A 17,465-nucleotide genomic window follows, 5' to 3' on the forward strand; every position below is an offset into this window, starting at 1 on the left:
TGTGCTGGGGCCGCAGGGCTCGCGCCCAGGCTAGGACCTGCGAGGTCAGCTCGCAGGCGGCTGGGTAGACCGCTCGCAGGTGGACCTGCGGGTCCCCGCTCCTCCCCCACCCGCCCACCGCCCCCAGCCGTGGCCCCGCCCTGGCCCGCCGCTCGGCGCGCATTGGTGCCGCCAGCTGTCAGTCTCTGCTCTGGGGAGGGGGCGCCGCCAGGCTGCGGTCCCGCTGCAGAGGGCTGCTCGCTCTGGGTGCGACCGTGGCTTCCCGGCTGCCTTGGCGCCCGGCCCCGCCAGTGCCCCTCCTTTCCTACTGCAGCAGGGACCCCCCAGCCAAGGACACCAACAACCTCGGTAAGTGAGGGGAGGCGAGGAGGTTGAGCGAGAAGAGTGTGCGGACCAGTGTCCGGTCCACTGACTCTGCGCGGCTGAGTGGGTGGGAGGTGTCCCCTAGACCCCGGGAATCCGCGCCCCACCCCCGGAGATGGCCGAGGCCAAAACCGGGAAGGTCATTTATCCATAGGCATCTCCAATCAGCGCGACCCTCATCAGCTCTGCCTACCTGCCCTCCTTAGCCTTACAGCTCGTCCTAGAAGCATGGGGTTGCGGTAGATTTTTTAACCCCCTTCTTTGCCCTTTACTTGAAGGAAATGTGATTTTAGGTCCCTGGCATTATAATTGTGCAGATAGCTTGAAGCTGGGTTATCTGTTGCACGCCCCCGGCACTTTCCTTTTTAAGTAGTTTATCCTGCGCTCTAGCTCCTGCCATAAGGAGCATCGAGCCAGAATGAGAGAAGCCTTCCTCCAGGAGGAAGCTTCGTGGTCCACATCTGTGGCGCTGGAGAGAACCAGTGCTTTCCAGGGAGTGGCTGCTTTTTTCCTCCGTGCTTCTCTGCTCGAGGGAACTGGGAAGGGCTGTTTCCTATAGCACTGGACTTGCAGGTCTGTCCGTAAGGGACTTCAAGATTCCTGAGGCGATGAAACTACACCTGCAGTTTAAGGACGAATCATTTGCAATCTAACACTCAGCAAAGTTTTAACGTTTACAGATTGCATGCTCCCCACTGCAGTTAGGCTTTTGTTTGGGTTTTTATTTTTACAGTGTGATAAATCATTCAAATAGGCTTCTCAAGCAGCTGTCTATGTTAGTTTCAAATGATACATTCCTATACATGATCTATTTCAATATTTGTTAGTTATACATCCTCTGGTTAATAAAAGTTTTCAGGAGCTGAGCACTCACAAGTGCTGAGAAGACTTAAAGAAAGCTATAATCAGCTCTAATTCTAGCACTTATGGAAGCATTACATGAGGAGGGACACTATAAAAATGTTCATATTTTAGTTCCATTATTGTTAAAGGATGACTTTGTCTTTCTGTCAGAGGCATGGAATATGTAACACCCAACCTACGGGAATACTTAGATTATAAACTGATTTTCAGACTTCCAGTTTCATATGTGGTTCATAGGATCTAGAGCTACCCAAACAAACCTTCAACAGTGAAGTATTTATATAAAAATAGTCCAAGGAATGAGTCCCTTTGCTTATTTTAAGACATCCATCAACTAAAATTCATAGGATTTTTGTTAAGACGATCATTTCACATCTCTGTTCATTGTTACCATCATACCATTCTGTGGATTAAATTTTATAAATTTAATCTTTATTGTATTTTTTCTATTACCATTTAGTTCCCTTATACCCGCGCTCCCAGCAATCACCACACTGTTTAATTTTTAAATATACCTTCATATTTATATATAACTAATCAGTTTGCCAGTTGTACAGCTTATCATTTACATTTGGCCTTTATATTAGCTCCAGAACCAAGAAAATACAATATAAGGAATTTCAAAAGCTTAATTTTAAAATAGTAAGAACTCAGCCTAATCTTAATTCAATTTTGAGTTGATGGGCTACATAATGGTTAAGTAACTGTTAAATATTTTAAAACTTTTTGACTAGTGGATCTAGTATAAATTAGCATCTTGAAACAACTAATTTTTCTGATGTAATTTTTTTAAATTGATTTTTTAGAGAGAAAGAGGAAGGGAGGGGGAGAGAGAGAGGGAAACAGTGATTTGTTGTTCCACTTATTTATGCATTCATTGGTTGCTTCTCTTACATGCTGACGGGGTATCAAACCCACAACCCTAGTATTTCAGGATGATCCTCTAACAAACTGAGCTACTCGGCCAGGGCTCTGATGAAACTCTTAAAGCCCAGTTTCAGAGCATGGACTCCAGAAACAATCTTAGGTTGAATCTGAGCTGTTACCTATCAGCTATGCAATCTCAGGCAAATTGCTTAACCTCTCTAAGCCTGTTTGTTCATCTGTAGATGGTTATACCACCACCTACTCATTTTGTAATGTGGGGAAGGATGAGAGACGTATATAAAAGTGCTTAGCACTTCCTAATATACAGAAGTTGCTCAATAAATGTCAGCTATTACTATCATTCGCTCTCACTGACCTTCAACTATGTGCTCATTATGGAAAATGTTTGAACAGCAAATAACATAGAAAAAAAAGTCAGTGTTGTACCACTAAATTTAAGAGTGGAGAATGACAAGTAATGTCAAATTTCCCCAGTGTATGTATGAAAAGTATCACTTCCCTGATGGAACAGGCATTTTTAGAGCAGAAATCTTATGGTATAAAGGAAAGAACATTGGAGAGTTGAAGTCTTCAGCTCTAACTCTGGCAATGACCTTAGCTAACAGTATGGCTTCCGACAGGCTCACTGCCCATTCTGGTGCTCAATTTCTTTGTAAGACTGGACTTGATTAATCTCAAACATTCCCAAAGATCCTCTGTAGCTTCAGAATTCTTTATTGCATGTAATAAAATTTACAGTAGCTTGCTTATCACCCCACCCTTCATTGCTGATTGATTGATTGATTTTAGAGAGATGAAAGGAGGGGGTGAGAAATACTGATCTTTTGTTCCACTCACTTAGGCATTCATTGATTCTTGTCTGTGCCCTGCCCAGGGATCGATCCTGCAACCTTAGTGTTTTGGGAAAAGACACTGGCCAGGGCTACTCTTCATTGTTTCGTTGTTGTTGTTTGTTAACTTGAACTTCCGAATCATAAACAATTCATAAAGACAGCACAACTAAAGAATTGATAAAATTGTCAGATTTGCAAAAATAATCCAAAATGAAGTTTTAACAAAGAGACTAGAGCAAAATATATTTACATTGAAATCTTTTTGATAAGGCAAAAGTTAACTCCAATTTTTAATCTCCAGTCATTTTCAGTAAGTTACCTTATAAAAACATGCCATGTAGAGTCATATACATTCAACAGAAATCATCTCTACAGAAAACAATAGGCTGATAGTGAAATAACATACCACTCTCTTTTCTCTCATCAGGTTGATGCTTAAATAAAACAAGTCTATCAAGTAAAGGGCTTTCGTGAAGAAACTAAAGAGAGAAGTTACAATTATTGGAGAAACGAGGTATTTGCATATGGGATAAACCACCTCAAACAACTGTGTACATTAAGACAAAGGGAGTGAATACATCTGGAAGAAATTTTGCTTAGTACGATATTTTTGCCCAGCTTTTTGTCATAAACTGCTGCTAAGGAAGAGAGAATATCGTTTGCTAGAGACAGAGTTTAATATAAAAATGGAGACCCCAGTTTCTGAGATTCAAGTAGAAAGCAAGGAAGAGAAGAGATCAGCAAAAGTTAGTCCTCAGGATGAGAGGCAGGAGGAAAAAGCACCGACACTTTGCTTCAAGAGAAGAAAAAAATCAGCCAAAGCAATGAAGCCCAAAGCTAGCTCTGAAGCTGGTGATGTGGCAACGAAACGTCCCTCTGAAGCAGGAGCTCCTGATCAGCCACAGCCCCCAAGGGGCACCTGGGCCTCAATCAAACGTCTTGTAACACGCAGGAAAAGGTCCAGTTCTTCAAAGCAGCAAAAGCCCTTTGAGGCTAAAGTACAACCTGAAATCAATACTGAGGATGATGATCTTTCTAAGAAAAAGGCAAAGTCCAGACTTAAGATTCCCTGCATAAAATTCTCAAAAGGGGAGAGAAGAAGTAATCATTCCAAAATTATAGAAGATGCAGACTGCAGCATCAAAGTTCAGGAAGAGGCTGAAAGGTTGGACACAAAAACTCCAACCCAATCAGATGACCAAGCAACAAAGACCAAGTTGGCCCAGGACATCTGTGGAGATGTCTCACAGAAAGGGGGTGATGAGGTCTGTGAATCAAATGTGAACAACAGCAGAACTTCTCCTGGAGAGAAAGTGACTTCAGTAGAACTTGGACTAGATACAGAGCAGTTGGCCATTCAAACAGGAACTCTAATTCTTGAAAAAGATACTGAAATGACTGAGGAAAAAAAAAGTATCCAGCCCCAGGAAACAAGCCCACTTGAAACTTCAGAAACAGAACAGCAGCTGCCATTGGTTTCTGATACTCCTCCCTCACCTGCAATCCCAGATCAAGAAATTGTGGAAGAAACCAGAGACAGTTTCCAAGGAAGTGGACCAAATTGGAAAGACCATGGAAGTGGAGAGATTGTAGTTGAGGAGGTCAAGTCAAAAGATGCTGAACTGAGCCAGGAATCAGATTTTAAAGAAATTGAGATCAGTGCAGAGAAACCCAAAACAGAAGAAAGCAAAAGAATGGAGCCGATTGCTATTATTATTACAGACACTGAAGTTAGTGAATTTGATGTTAAGAAATCTAAAAATGTCCCTAAGCAATTCTTAATTTCAATTAAAAATGAGGAAGAAGGGGTTTTTGCTGAGGGTGGTTTTGAAGGCAGAACTTCAGAACAGTATGAAACACTCTTAATAGAAACAGCTTCTTCTCTTGTCAAGAATGCTATCCAGTTGTCTATAGAACAGCTGGTTAATGAAATGGCCTCTGATGATAATAAAATAAACAATCTTCTACAGTGACTCAATTTCCAAATCATGGGAGGGAAGAAAAAGTTTAATGATGAATTATTTTACATACCTGTAGCATTTTTTAATTCCATAACAAATGAGAGGTTTTCATCCATGGAATTTAAAGATGTAATCTCAGCCCAGAAGTGCTGAAGAATTAATCAAGTTTATAAAACCCTGCCTACCAGTAAAATGCAGTCACTTCCGGATGGAGAAAGTTAATACCGATTGCAATAAGTGACATACAGGAGTTGCTAAAATGGCATGTGGAGATGGGGGTGCCTGAAGGAAGATGTACTTATTGAGCATCTACAATATGCCATAATCTCTTTAATGTCCTTTGATGTCACAAAGCCTGGTTTCCTTTTAATAGCTCAGCTCTGTGTATAGGTTAACACTGCATTCAGTTTTCAAAAACAGTTACAGTGCACATTTATGTCATTTAAAATGGTGAATAAGGTGAGCTTTTTGGTGTGAATGTATGCAGAATATGTGTAGTTGAATTAAATATGAGTGATTTTCTAGTCTTGCCTGAGTCCCCTTAAAAAAAAAAAGGCCATTCACAAATTTCTTCAAACTGGCAAATAATTACCAAGTGCAAAGCTGTGGGAACGGGGAGTGCATTTTTCCTCTCCATCTTTTCTTCTGTCCCAAACAGACTTGTCTACATCTGTTTCTGCATGGGATCATCTGATGAAAAGGTAAACACAAAACAACAGCAACAACAAAAGAGTGGGATATTATTTTCCATCCAGAAGGCAAACCTGCCAAGTAACAAGTCACCACAGATGACACGGGTTCATAAGGCAGGATTACTTCTCTAAAGACCATATTCATCAACTCTCCTCAGACTGAGAGGAATGGATTCAAAGCCAGCCTGGCAGTAAAAGTCCTGGGAAATCCTAATAGTTTAGTAAAAATATTATTCATTCTTGACCAAGAGTGAGCCAGGTGAATAGAAAGTAAAAGGTTATTGCTAGAGCACATATTTTAAATGCCAGTGTTCTTTCATTGTGCTTATGTATTGAGAAAAACCAGTTAAAAATGTTTTGCATGGATATTGAAAATTAAATTTTTCAGCATCTTTTTTCCAATAGAGCTACTCCCTTAACCAAACCAAAAAAAAAAAAAAAAAGAGAGTGAGAGAGAAGGGCTTATTTGCATTTTATTCATTTATTTAAATCATTGATCTCATCAATGACTGCCATATTTTTTGAGAAAGTTATTCTATAAGTTATTCTACTTCAATCTTTTCTTGTGTCCATAGAACCGTAATATATCCCTTACCTCCCAGGATAGGTTTCATATTGCACAGTCCCGCACTAAACTGAGTTACTCTGAAAGTAGACAAATAATGAAGAGCTTTCACTGGTAAGAGTATTTGTACATTCTTAGAGAAAAGACTATATTAGATGATTTTAAATGATCTGGTGACTTCTTGAATTATTTATGGATTGCATATAGAATATGTGCTAATTTGTTCTGTAGAATCTTTGTTTCTGTAAGTACACGTTGAGACCTCTGGCAGAAAAATCTAATCTGACTTTGGAACTGAACTAAATAATGGATATTATTAACAAGAGTCTGCTGGAGTGCAAAAGTATTACCCCATATTTTCCTACCTTCATGCTTATAAACTTGGGAGGGGGGGACTCACCAAAATCCTTCATTTTAGCAAGCTAAAAAGTGAACCTTTCAAAACACATGACCCCCCCCCCAAAAAAAACCCAATTTTTTAATTTGTATAAACACTCAGAAAGACTGCTGAGTCAGCATCCCTAAAAGTACTTTCTTTTTTTTTTTTAATTTACTATATGGTGCTAATGAACTTGGACAGTTACCAGCAAATATCATATATTTAAAAGTGAACAATTTTAAAAAACTGATTAAAGTTGGTGCATTTTACAGTGTTTAAAAAATCCTGCCTTCATTTACTGCAAGGATGGCTCAAGCCAATATACTTGGATTGTAAATTTTTAATCTCTCATGAATGAACAAAAAGTACAGCACTTACCAATTATTGAAAATATTTTGAAAGGATTAAATGTATTTATTTGGGAGCTTTAAAAACAGATACTAGGTTAATATGTGTAATGAATATTTTTTGTTATAAAAGTAACATTTTATCTAGTCCTATGTTTCCACACCCCCCCACACACTGTGGTTTGATATGTATTTTTTATTAGAATGTAAAGACGTAGTGGGTTTTTGTGATGAGTATACTCTACTTACATTCATTCTTCAGTGGTTTCTCCTCTGTCTTTTCTATTGAAAATCTATAGTGAATTAAATAAGTAGGATTCCAGTTTGAAAAAGGAATTAGACATTAATTGGTTTCAATCTGATTATATCTTCCATATGGATTAAATCCTACTACAGTGAATTCTAAGGTGACCCAGATTGTTTTGTTGTTATAGAAATAACTAGGAATCAGATGACTTAGAAATCGCCCTTAAAATTTTTTATTATAATGGCATTTTAAGCTACTTGGTTTTATATGTAAGACATTAAATGAATATAAATAGGTTCTTATTCAATTCACAATCCTTTGACAATATTAAATTGATCATTTAAAAGGCAATTTAATAACCACATTAATTTTCATTTAAATTTGCTGTGGTATAAATATTGCCTTTAGTAAACATTAATTAGCAGGGATTCAGTTTCTCTTTGAACTCAGAAGTTTACAAGGCTGGTTGGTTTATCGGGTACTTGTTAAGTTTTCAGCATATTATCTTCTCCCTTTTAAGAGTCAAGTATTATTCACTTCGCTTTACAACTCAGCGAATATGAAAATCCTCTATTTTATGTAACATTATTCACTTAACATTTTCTCAGAGTACTCTATAGGACATAAAAAATAGTACCTGGTAACATTTAGGTAAAGGTAGCAGAAAACAGAAGAACTTTCAAATTCTTTTCCCTGCCACCTCCTCCATTTCAAAGAGTAATAACCATGTGGCACAAATGGAGTTCTTCAGAAAAGCTGTCTGCATAATTTTCTTTTAGGTAATCTATTTGACAATGCAGTCTGTGATCATCTTAATTGGACTACCATTTAATGGAGTGTTAGAAACTTTCTGATTTATTTCTAAGAGTTGTATTTTTTCACAAGCATGCATGAATAGCCTTCCTGCTAAAGACTTTTAAAGATATCGGTCTTAACAGGGCATACAATTCTGAGTTAACTTCATAAATTTATAACTTCAAGTTGCCTTATTTTTTATACTTAACTTTTCTTCAGGATTAATAACAATTTTAAAAATAATTGTTAAAATTTAAAATCCCATTGTTTGAAAAGATCCTTTTAATGTCAACTTTATTTAACTAGGTGGTCTAATTTCATCTGACACTTAATACAACAGAGTTTGACATTTTTGCCTGTCATTTAAGGTTTAGAATTCTTTAGATTCAAATTCCTATGATGTTTTATTGTATAACATGAAGTTTCTTATTTTACAGAATTCAGACTTGCAATGTATAGTACATTTTATGGTACATTTTTTAGCAAGAATTTTTGTAATGATCCCTATTTAGTTATAAACATTTAACAGAAGAAAGCTACATAAAATTTAGAAGTCCTGATTAGATTCATTTTGATTCAGCATGTGTTGGGTATAACATATGCCGAACACTGATAAAGGGGACAGGCTCCATGCCCTCCAAGAGCTCAACCTAGGGAGCAGCCCCGATGGGCTCCGGGACAGGGGTAAAGGAAGACAGCCGCAGGTAATGCAACATTTGAAGTGCTATGGAGGGGACAATGAAGAAAAAACAGTGTTATCTGGTGTGGGAAGGTGGTCGTATAAATACAGGGGCAGTTTGAAAGCATTCCGTTTCTAAATAGTTAAATGGTATATTTGTCCTAGTTTGTGCAGAAAAAAAAGCTTGCATGGTGTTACATATTTATAGTACTTTGTGAAATGTTAAGTGAATGAGCTGTTATGAAAGTAAAAATTCCATTTTCTATTTCTATGTTACTGTGGGGTCAGATGCTAATATTCAAGAAATACTCTAGAAAAAAGGTTTCAAGCTGAATACATGTACTGACTGTTAATACAGACTAAATGTTATACTGCCTCATGTTTACTTTATTTATCAAACCTTTTACGAGAAACGTGGTACATTACTTTCATTTCTTAAAACTGTAAAGATCACACTCATGAAACTACGGAGTTAACGCTACAGAAAAGTTCTCCTCTGCTGATTGGGTGTGGGACAGACTTCACAACAACTTGCCTAAAAGAGCCCACTTTCAGCAAAGAAACACAAACACTTAGACCTTGAATTCAATTTCATTGAACTAATTCTGTGTAAAGGGTGATTCTGACTTTGATGCCTTCTATGAATTTGACAAAAGTGCACTTGTTTCCATTATCTCTTGCGTTACTCGTTAGTTGTTCCTACATTATATTAAACTATGAAGTATTAATCATCTTTATAGTTTTTTAAAATAACTAAGCAATCTTGGTGTGAAAATGCTTAAAATTATTCAGATGATGCCTGCTAAAGCTGAGAGCTTCAAAAGTTCTGTGTATTAAGACACTGATTTTAGTCCCCTGATGTTGACAACCCTGTTTTTTCTTAAGCACAGCCCAATAATAATAATAATTGGACTCTTTGAAATAGTGTACTTTCCAATCTCTGAACCAATTTAAAGTTGAGAATGTCTTAAAACTTCGTTCCAAAGCAAAATGTTTTATTAATGTACAAACACTGTATATAAGGTGTTTAATATTTCACATCTAGCAGAACTTTTAATTAAATCACTTCTTTCTAGTATAAAAGATACACTGCGTTTTGCAAAACTTGTCCTCACAGGCAATTCTAATTTCTTTTTAGATCTATTTTTAAGGCTGAAGTCTGGAGCTCCCAGGACCTTTGTGAGTATCCACTTCTTTTTCTCCCTGAAAGCTTGCGATCTCCAGAAGGTTAAGTTCCTGAGCTTAGAAAAGAGAGGAATTATATGTATGTTTGTATATGAGCCCAATCCACATCCACAGAAAACCCTGAGCAAAGCTGGACTTGGGCACCATGAACAAGTAAGGAAAACCTAGGTGAGGGGAGGATGATGCAGTGGCCCTAAGCCTGGAAAACTGCCAAACTTAAAATTGTCTCTGTAAATTCCGAGTATCATAACAGCAATAGTATCAATGTCCAGCAGTTTCTGTACATCTGCAAGACAAGACACATCTCACAATTCCTTTGGTGACTAGCCTCAAATAGGACTTCCAGTCTTGATCTTTATGGCAGTGCAATTATAGGGGGCAGGAGTGAAACCTGTCAGATACTTCTCACAGCCATACATATGGCCATAAACCCGAGGCCTTCCACTTCTGCACTCCTGGGAGATGGGAGCACAGGGTGACATAAAAGCAGATGCAGCCATTTGTACACTTGTACTCAAACCTTCTATTCCCAGATACCTACTTCGACATCTGTACCTTTATGTCAGTCAGTATGGAGATCTGGTCAGTATAGCTACAGGTGGGTCTCTGGACCACATCTGTGATCAATTACAGTCACAACACAGCTACAGGCATGCATGCTCAAATCAAACATCCTCATATAAATTATAATGAGGATGTTTCATGTAGAATAGTTGTTTACAGCACAAAAACGTAGAATATCACTTCTGTTCACACAGGTCATCCAAAACCAGAGGATTTCCATCCCCCTGATCAGAGTGCTTGGATTCGTCCTTGCACTCTGTGTAAGGCTGTGCTATGGCATACAACATGCTGTACAATTGGTCACTACTCCATTTAGGTGAAAAAAGTCAACCTGTCTTTCTGATCTTTTATTAAGATGTACCACAAACAACTTTATCAATAATTTTGTTGATTTCAGAGTGAACTTGCTTGGAACTATTTTTAGTTTTATGGATTTCCTCTATATTCATAATGTCTGGCTAATGTGCTTTTCCTGATGTGGAAGGTTGAATCGTGAATGGTAATCATTATGATGCATTAAGCTCTAAGACCTTTTCATATTTATCTGGGTGGTCTTTTTCTCCATTAAGATACAATTTACATACATGTAAAATCTACTCTTTTTAGTACAGAGGTTAAATTTTGACAAATACTGTATATATAGTTGTGTCACCTAGGGAATATTAATTTTTTATTCTGATTTCATTGTTGTTTTTTTTCTCCAGTATTACAAAGTTTGTTTTAAATGTTTTGCCAGTAGATTAGGGCTTTTTTTTTTTAAGTATATTTTATTGATTATATTGTTACAATAGTTCCGATTTTTTCCCCCCTTTGATTTCATTGTTCTTTATACACCTATGTATTTTGGGTTAATCTAATTTTCTAGATGCATCAGTGAAAACTGCTACTTCCTGAAGAAATTCAAAATAAGGGCTTCTTAAGCCCAGTACATAAACCAAAATAAGGAAAGGCAGGGTTGCCATGCACAGCTCTGCAAATTCTGCACCATCCAACTCCAGGAGAAGCATTCGTTTAGTAGTGGTGCCCCCTAGCGTTTATTGCGCATAATAAGCTTGGCCATATGTGGTAGCTCTGACCACAACCATCAATTTTGGGAGATCTGAAACTGTAGTGTTAACAGTGAAACAGGAGATGTTTAAAAATAAGTCTTCCATTTGTCTTTCCTCCCACACTTAAAAATATTGTGATATCCCAAGCTGGTGTGGCTCAGTGGGTTGAGCACTGGCCTGCAAACTGAAGGGTTAATGGTTTGATTCCAGGAGAGGGCACATGCCTGGGTTGGGGGTTTGGGCCCCACTTGGGGTGTGTAGGAGAAGCAACTGATTGATGTTTCTTTCTCACATCGATGTTTCTCACCCTTTCTCCCTCCCTTCTCTCTCTAAAATAAACTAAATTACAATCTTTTTTAAAAAGGTGGGGTCAGACCAGGAACCATTGTGCTCATAGCACCACACTTTGTATACGTGAAAGGGCAACATTGGGAAATGAGAACTGGTCCAGTAGAGACTTGACACTCACTCCACTGGGATCTTTAATCCGCATTTTAAAAGCTTTTCCCTTACTTTTGCAAATGTTACATCCTTTTTCTTAAAAACTACCATATATTCTTTAGATTTCCCTCCCTACAAAGCAAAAAAAATTATTAATACTTTACCTAGATACGGTTTAGACTAAGTACCGTATTGCTTCCACTACAGAAAAAATGTGGCAGAGCTAAATTCACAAGATCTCATTCCTCGGTGGCCTGCTTGGTCCACACAAATCTAACATGGACCTTCCTGGCATTCAGGAATAACATAACCAGACAAGGGGGACAGCTACAGCCTGGGAGGCCCTCCTTTTCCGGCTTGCGTCCTGCATAAGCCTCTCCCCCTGGTCCCAGGAGAGCAGGGACCAGTTCAGTTGTGCAGAGAAGCCCACTCAGAGCACTGCTACTCCTTCAGGTTTCTGATGTGAGAGGACAACGTCATTTCTTAATAGCTTGAGGGGAGATACTTTATTTCCATTATTTTGATGCAGTATCACCACGTTGTTTCAATAAAAAACTGTTAACATTGCTTTATAAACGCTAGAAGAGAATTAATCTGAGAGGACGTGGGTTCATTCTCCAAGTTGGTTAACCAGCTGTAAACTAAATTTAAGAGAAGTATTTGGTGATTAGGTGCAAAGTCCTGGATAACACTAATATTATTGTGGGCAGAAATGATGTGGACAAAAGAGGGCAGAGTATATTCACTCGGAACTGGAAGGCCAGGAGAACTGGAGGCAAAAGGACTCTATTACAGAAGATCTCACCTTACTCAGAGATTGGGAGTGAGGGGAAAAGGAATAAAGAACACCAGTGTAGAAAGTCAGTTGAAAAGAAAGTAAATTCCAAAAAATAATATAAAGGCCAACCTCACAGGCTGTGGATGTGGGAAAAAAAAAAAAAGAGAGGCAACAGAACCGCCATCTTCCATTAACTTGTCACCAAGGGAAAGAGAGGCACCCGCTGTATGTTCTCTAGGCCTTTTAGAAAACATGGTTCCTTTGACCACATACGTGAGAATCTACAAGAAAGCTGATATTGTAGACATCCAGGGAATGGGCACTGTTCAAAAAAGAATGCTGACAAATGTTACCAAGGCTAAACTCAAGAGTCTACGATGTCACCCACATGCAGTGGGCATTGCTGTAAACAAATTGAGGGCAAGATTTTTGCCAAAAGAATTAATGTACATATTGAGCATATTAAGCACTCTGAGAGCCGAGACAGCTTCCTGAAACGTGTAAAAGAAAATGATGAGAAAAAGGAAGCCAAAGAGAAAAGCATCTGGGTTCAACTGAAGCACCAGCCTGCTCCGCCCAGAGAAGCACTTTATGGGAAGCAATGGAAAGGAGCCTGAGCTGCTGGAACCCATTCTCTGTGAATTCATGGTGTGATAAGTGTAAAACGATAAAAAAATATATCTGTACTGGAAGAAAGAGAAGAGGAAAGAAGAGGAAGGAAGGAAGAAAGAAGGAGGAGGAGGAAGAAGGAGAAAAAGGAAGAAAAAAGGAGGAAGAGGAAGAAAGAAAGAAAGAAATAAGAGGCAAAGAAACAAGGGAGTATTTACTCAAATGTCCCTGGATCTCTCTCTTGATCAGGCACAACACTAAAAACTGAGTTTGATGCCTGATTAGAAAAGCAAATGTGATTGGGACTAAAATTCCCAGGTCTAACTGTTAAAGGCTCACAAGAACCCTCAGAAATGCTCAATATAACAATCACAATAAATGTGATATTTTAAAAAGTTATCTGCGGCATCTTAATCAAAGACAGGTATCAAGATATTGCAGCACCTACTATATTATAGAATTCTAGGAAACCCTCATTGCTCTGACTCTACAAAGTAAAGCAAGATCCAGGTATAGCTAAGTACTAAATAAATAGTGAGTGAAATAGTGATGCCAAATTTGAACACAAGGTAAACTAGATCCTTAAAAAGTACATTAGTGCCACCTTTTGACCAGATTTAAAATTTACACAAATTACAACCCACAATCATATTTTAATTTCACAGAGACCTTGTTAGGGACACAACTGTTTAATTCAAACATTACATGAATATATTTAAAACTCTCTTACCCTTACCCACAGGGCTCAGTGGATTGAAGTGTGATCCTGTACACTGAAAGGTTGGGGTTCGATTCTTGTCAGGGCACATACCTGGGTTGCGGGATCTATCCCCAGTTGGGGCGCTTATGGGAGTCAATTGATCGATGTTTTTCTCTAAAATCAATAAACATTTTTTAAAACTGTCTTGTTCCTTAATATATCTTTGATTTTTAATAATCACATTTTAAAAATATTTTAAAGGCTGGAATAAAGGATAATATTTACAAATAGACTTTAATTCTGATCTAATACCTTTCATACTCAGAACAATATTAACTTAAAAGATGACTGGGACAGAAATCCCAAAATTTCTCTTGGCAACCATCACAAAACTTACTTAAGTTTTTAGCCCAAGATTAGTCAACTGCAGCACTATTGACATTTTTGGGGTGGGCAATTCTTTGTTGTGGGGGGTTATCCTCTGCATTGTGAGATGTTTATCAACAAACTTGGCCTCTACCCACAAGATGCCAGTAGCAACCTTTCCCCACCCCCACCCAATCTGACAACCAAAAATATCTCCACATTGCCAGATGTCCCCATGGTGAGGGGGCCACCTCTGTGATGGTTAAGATTATGTGTCAACTTGACATGGAGTATACACATGCATACACATCCACTCACTCACATCCTGTTGGGTTCTTTCTCTGCAGAACCCAAACACATCCTGGTTGAGAACCACTGTTGTAGATTATGTTTCCAGAGGAGAAGCAGTAGGGAGTAAACAGGGAGGGGAAAAAGAGAAGCAAAGCAAGAAACTTCTGGTAAATGACTAGATATTACCTTTCTTCCCAGAGATAGTAGTTGGATTGTGGTTGATAAGAATTGGACTAATACATTTTTACATCACACATCCAAAATGTTACCTGGCACAGAGATTACTTACCTTGACAGAAGGAGGACATTTGGCAGACACTACTGTAAAATAAGAACACAGTCTATAAGCTGAGCTAATAAAATGTTTATGATCAAGTTACATTAATTGATTTATGATGAAATACATGAAATCCACTGCTTTTATTTCATATAAAACTTTCTAAAAGAATGTTTCTGAAGCAAAGTCACATTAGGTGAAAGAGTTTAACCATACAATGTACTGATTTCAGTCTTCTCTATTTTGCCATGTGTTACTTGTATTTTGAAGATTTCTTCAGTGGGCCTTCTTTATTGTACAAGTTTTTGAAATCCAAGTTTCTTTGAAAGTACTTTTAAGTTGATATATAATCTAATCTGACTAAATGACTTTATTTGGCACAAAATAGAAGAGTTGATGATGGTTAATGTCTGTTGCACTGAAGCAATATCTACTAAGTACTCAAGTGTAGCAAGGATACATACAGAAGCACAAGGGATTTTCCAAGGTCTGAAGACAAAAATCATAGTGTGTGATTCCTTGTATTTAAGACATCCAGGTTTGAGATTATGTAATTGCACCAGTTCTCAAAAAGTCCAACCGTACAAACACAGAAGTACAGCAGAGAATAATAATTTACAGATTTCACTCTAGGAACTTAAAAATAATAATAAAATTCCATAGAGCTACATTTTGTTTAAAACATACAAAGTCACAGATACGTTATGAAAACAACTCATGTGGCCTATTCTTACCTCAACTGCTACAAAAAATTGGTGTTTCTCAAGGATATGAGTTAACAACATCAAGAATATGCCTGTGCAAATAAACATTACACATTTTTTCACCTTCTTTTTCCATGATTAATATGTATTTCTTTCAGTTTTAAATGAAGCCTTTCGAATACTATTTTAATAAAACATAATGAATTACTGTTACAATCCCCATTCCATTTCTTGTCCCCATCTACTTTTTAGATGAACTACATCAAAGAAATAAAAATATTTTCACCAATGCTTTTCTTTCTTTTCCCAGGTGTAAACAATATATTTGGAAGAGCTTTCAGTAAAGCTGATATTGGCAAGGTTTTATTCCGAAAATTCAAAAGAACTAACATCCTTCTTGGTAAAGTCTAAAGAAAAATTCTAATGATTAAACTATAGTAGAATAGGAATTCTAGCAACACTTGTTTCTAGAGTATTTGTAAAAAATAAAAATAAGAATTTTGTCAATTAATTATTGAGTATTAAATAGTGTATGACTGCTTCTGGGTTGGAATACTGAAGTTAATAGATTTAGCTATAGAATCATATAGTTTATATGATTGATTTTTATCAATAACACTAAAAGCTTAACACAATTTTAATACAAATCCTCACAACACTCTTGTGACGTAGGGGTTGCTTATAACTTCACAGATGGAAAATTAGAGCAAGAAATAATAATCTCAAGATACAATACAAATCAAGACATCTTGGTTTTCTTATAAGGCAGATTGAATTTATCAGATGCTGGTATGCTAATAAAGACAAATACTGAAATAGTCTGTTTTTCTCCAGGAAACAACTATGTGGAATACCTGGAAAGAAGGGAAAGTTCTAAGCTAATCCAAGGGGAAAATGTCTGTTTAGTATTTGTCCAATACACAGATTATGGTACATATAGCATTTCCAGTTTTTAGAGTTTGGTAATAATTATTCAAACTATTCTTTATGGCTAACATTATTACCTTTGTTTTGCAGACGATTAGTGAAAACTAAAAGTTTAGCTGGCAGAAAGTTTTTTATACAAAGCAGATTTTCTTAGTGAAAAATTATATCTTAAAAAAATATACTTAGGGCACAGTGTTAGTTGTTATAGTTATTTAAAAATATGGCTGTTGAACGAATGGAAAAAAATAAAATGGGTCAATCCCCACACCACTTTTTCACTGGTTTTCCAGAACCCTGCTTTGGGGATGTTTTTCTATTGATATAAAATGGAGTTAACATTTTGCCACTTCCTAAAACAGAGAGAATACCATGAAGACTAAGGAAAGAACATTTGCTTTGAATTCCTTATATTAAAAATAAGGATAAAAAATACAGTTAACCACTATTTTCTCAACACCCAACAAACGTAGCTATATTTCTGCTTTAAATTGATGTTGTCTGTCATGGCCAATCAGCCACAAGCAAACTTACATTTCTCCAGACCATGCCCTGCCTGCTGCCCTACCCCACAACTCCCATGCACTCGTAATCACACCCTTTAGCTACAAACTTCTTGTGTCACGGACCAATGACTGAGCAAGTAAGTAGTGAAGAACAGAGAAGAGTCAGAAAAATTAAAAGAACTAATAAAAATGAGAAAATTTTACTTGAAAATGGCTAGGGCATATATCTTGAACAGCCTAAAATACATGAAAATCAATGTTACTATATGTGTTCATCCTATGAGATGAAATATTTGAGAGCAGAAATATTTGAATTAGAATAATTGCTTAAATGATTTAAGTTGAAGATTAGATGAAGTTCTGACCCCAAAGAGCAACACATTTATTTTAACCACTCCCAATACAACTGATCCTATAGCCATAGCTAATTAGTTTGCTCTCAGCACATACCAGTCTTG

At 37.3% G+C, this 17,465-nt stretch overlaps 1 protein-coding gene across 2 annotated transcripts; it reads left to right on the plus strand.

The window, feature by feature from the left end:
* Nucleotides 1-203: 203 nt before the first annotated feature.
* Nucleotides 204-16,027, plus strand: AKAP5 (A-kinase anchoring protein 5). Of its 2 annotated transcripts, XR_016509846.1 has the most exons (4): nt 204-348; nt 3,376-3,462; nt 9,752-9,792; nt 15,888-16,027. XR_016509846.1 is itself a non-coding variant. In XM_090270974.1 (2 exons), exon 2 carries the CDS (start codon nt 3,635-3,637, stop codon nt 4,919-4,921), a length of 1,287 nt encoding a protein of 428 aa, XP_090127100.1. In that variant the 5' UTR covers nt 204-348; nt 3,376-3,634; the 3' UTR covers nt 4,922-5,325. The 2 variants fall into 2 exon arrangements, 1 of the variants encoding a protein (XP_090127100.1); XM_090270974.1 differs by lacking the exons at nt 9,752-9,792; nt 15,888-16,027 and having other exon boundaries at nt 3,376-5,325.
* The last annotated feature ends 1,438 nt before the right edge of the window (nt 16,028-17,465 follow it).

The sequence above is a fragment of the Furipterus horrens genome, unplaced genomic scaffold (assembly GCF_987537825.1).
Source record: "Furipterus horrens unplaced genomic scaffold, mFurHor1.1.pri manual_scaffold_3, whole genome shotgun sequence".
NCBI classification, from domain to species: domain Eukaryota; kingdom Metazoa; phylum Chordata; class Mammalia; order Chiroptera; family Furipteridae; genus Furipterus; species Furipterus horrens.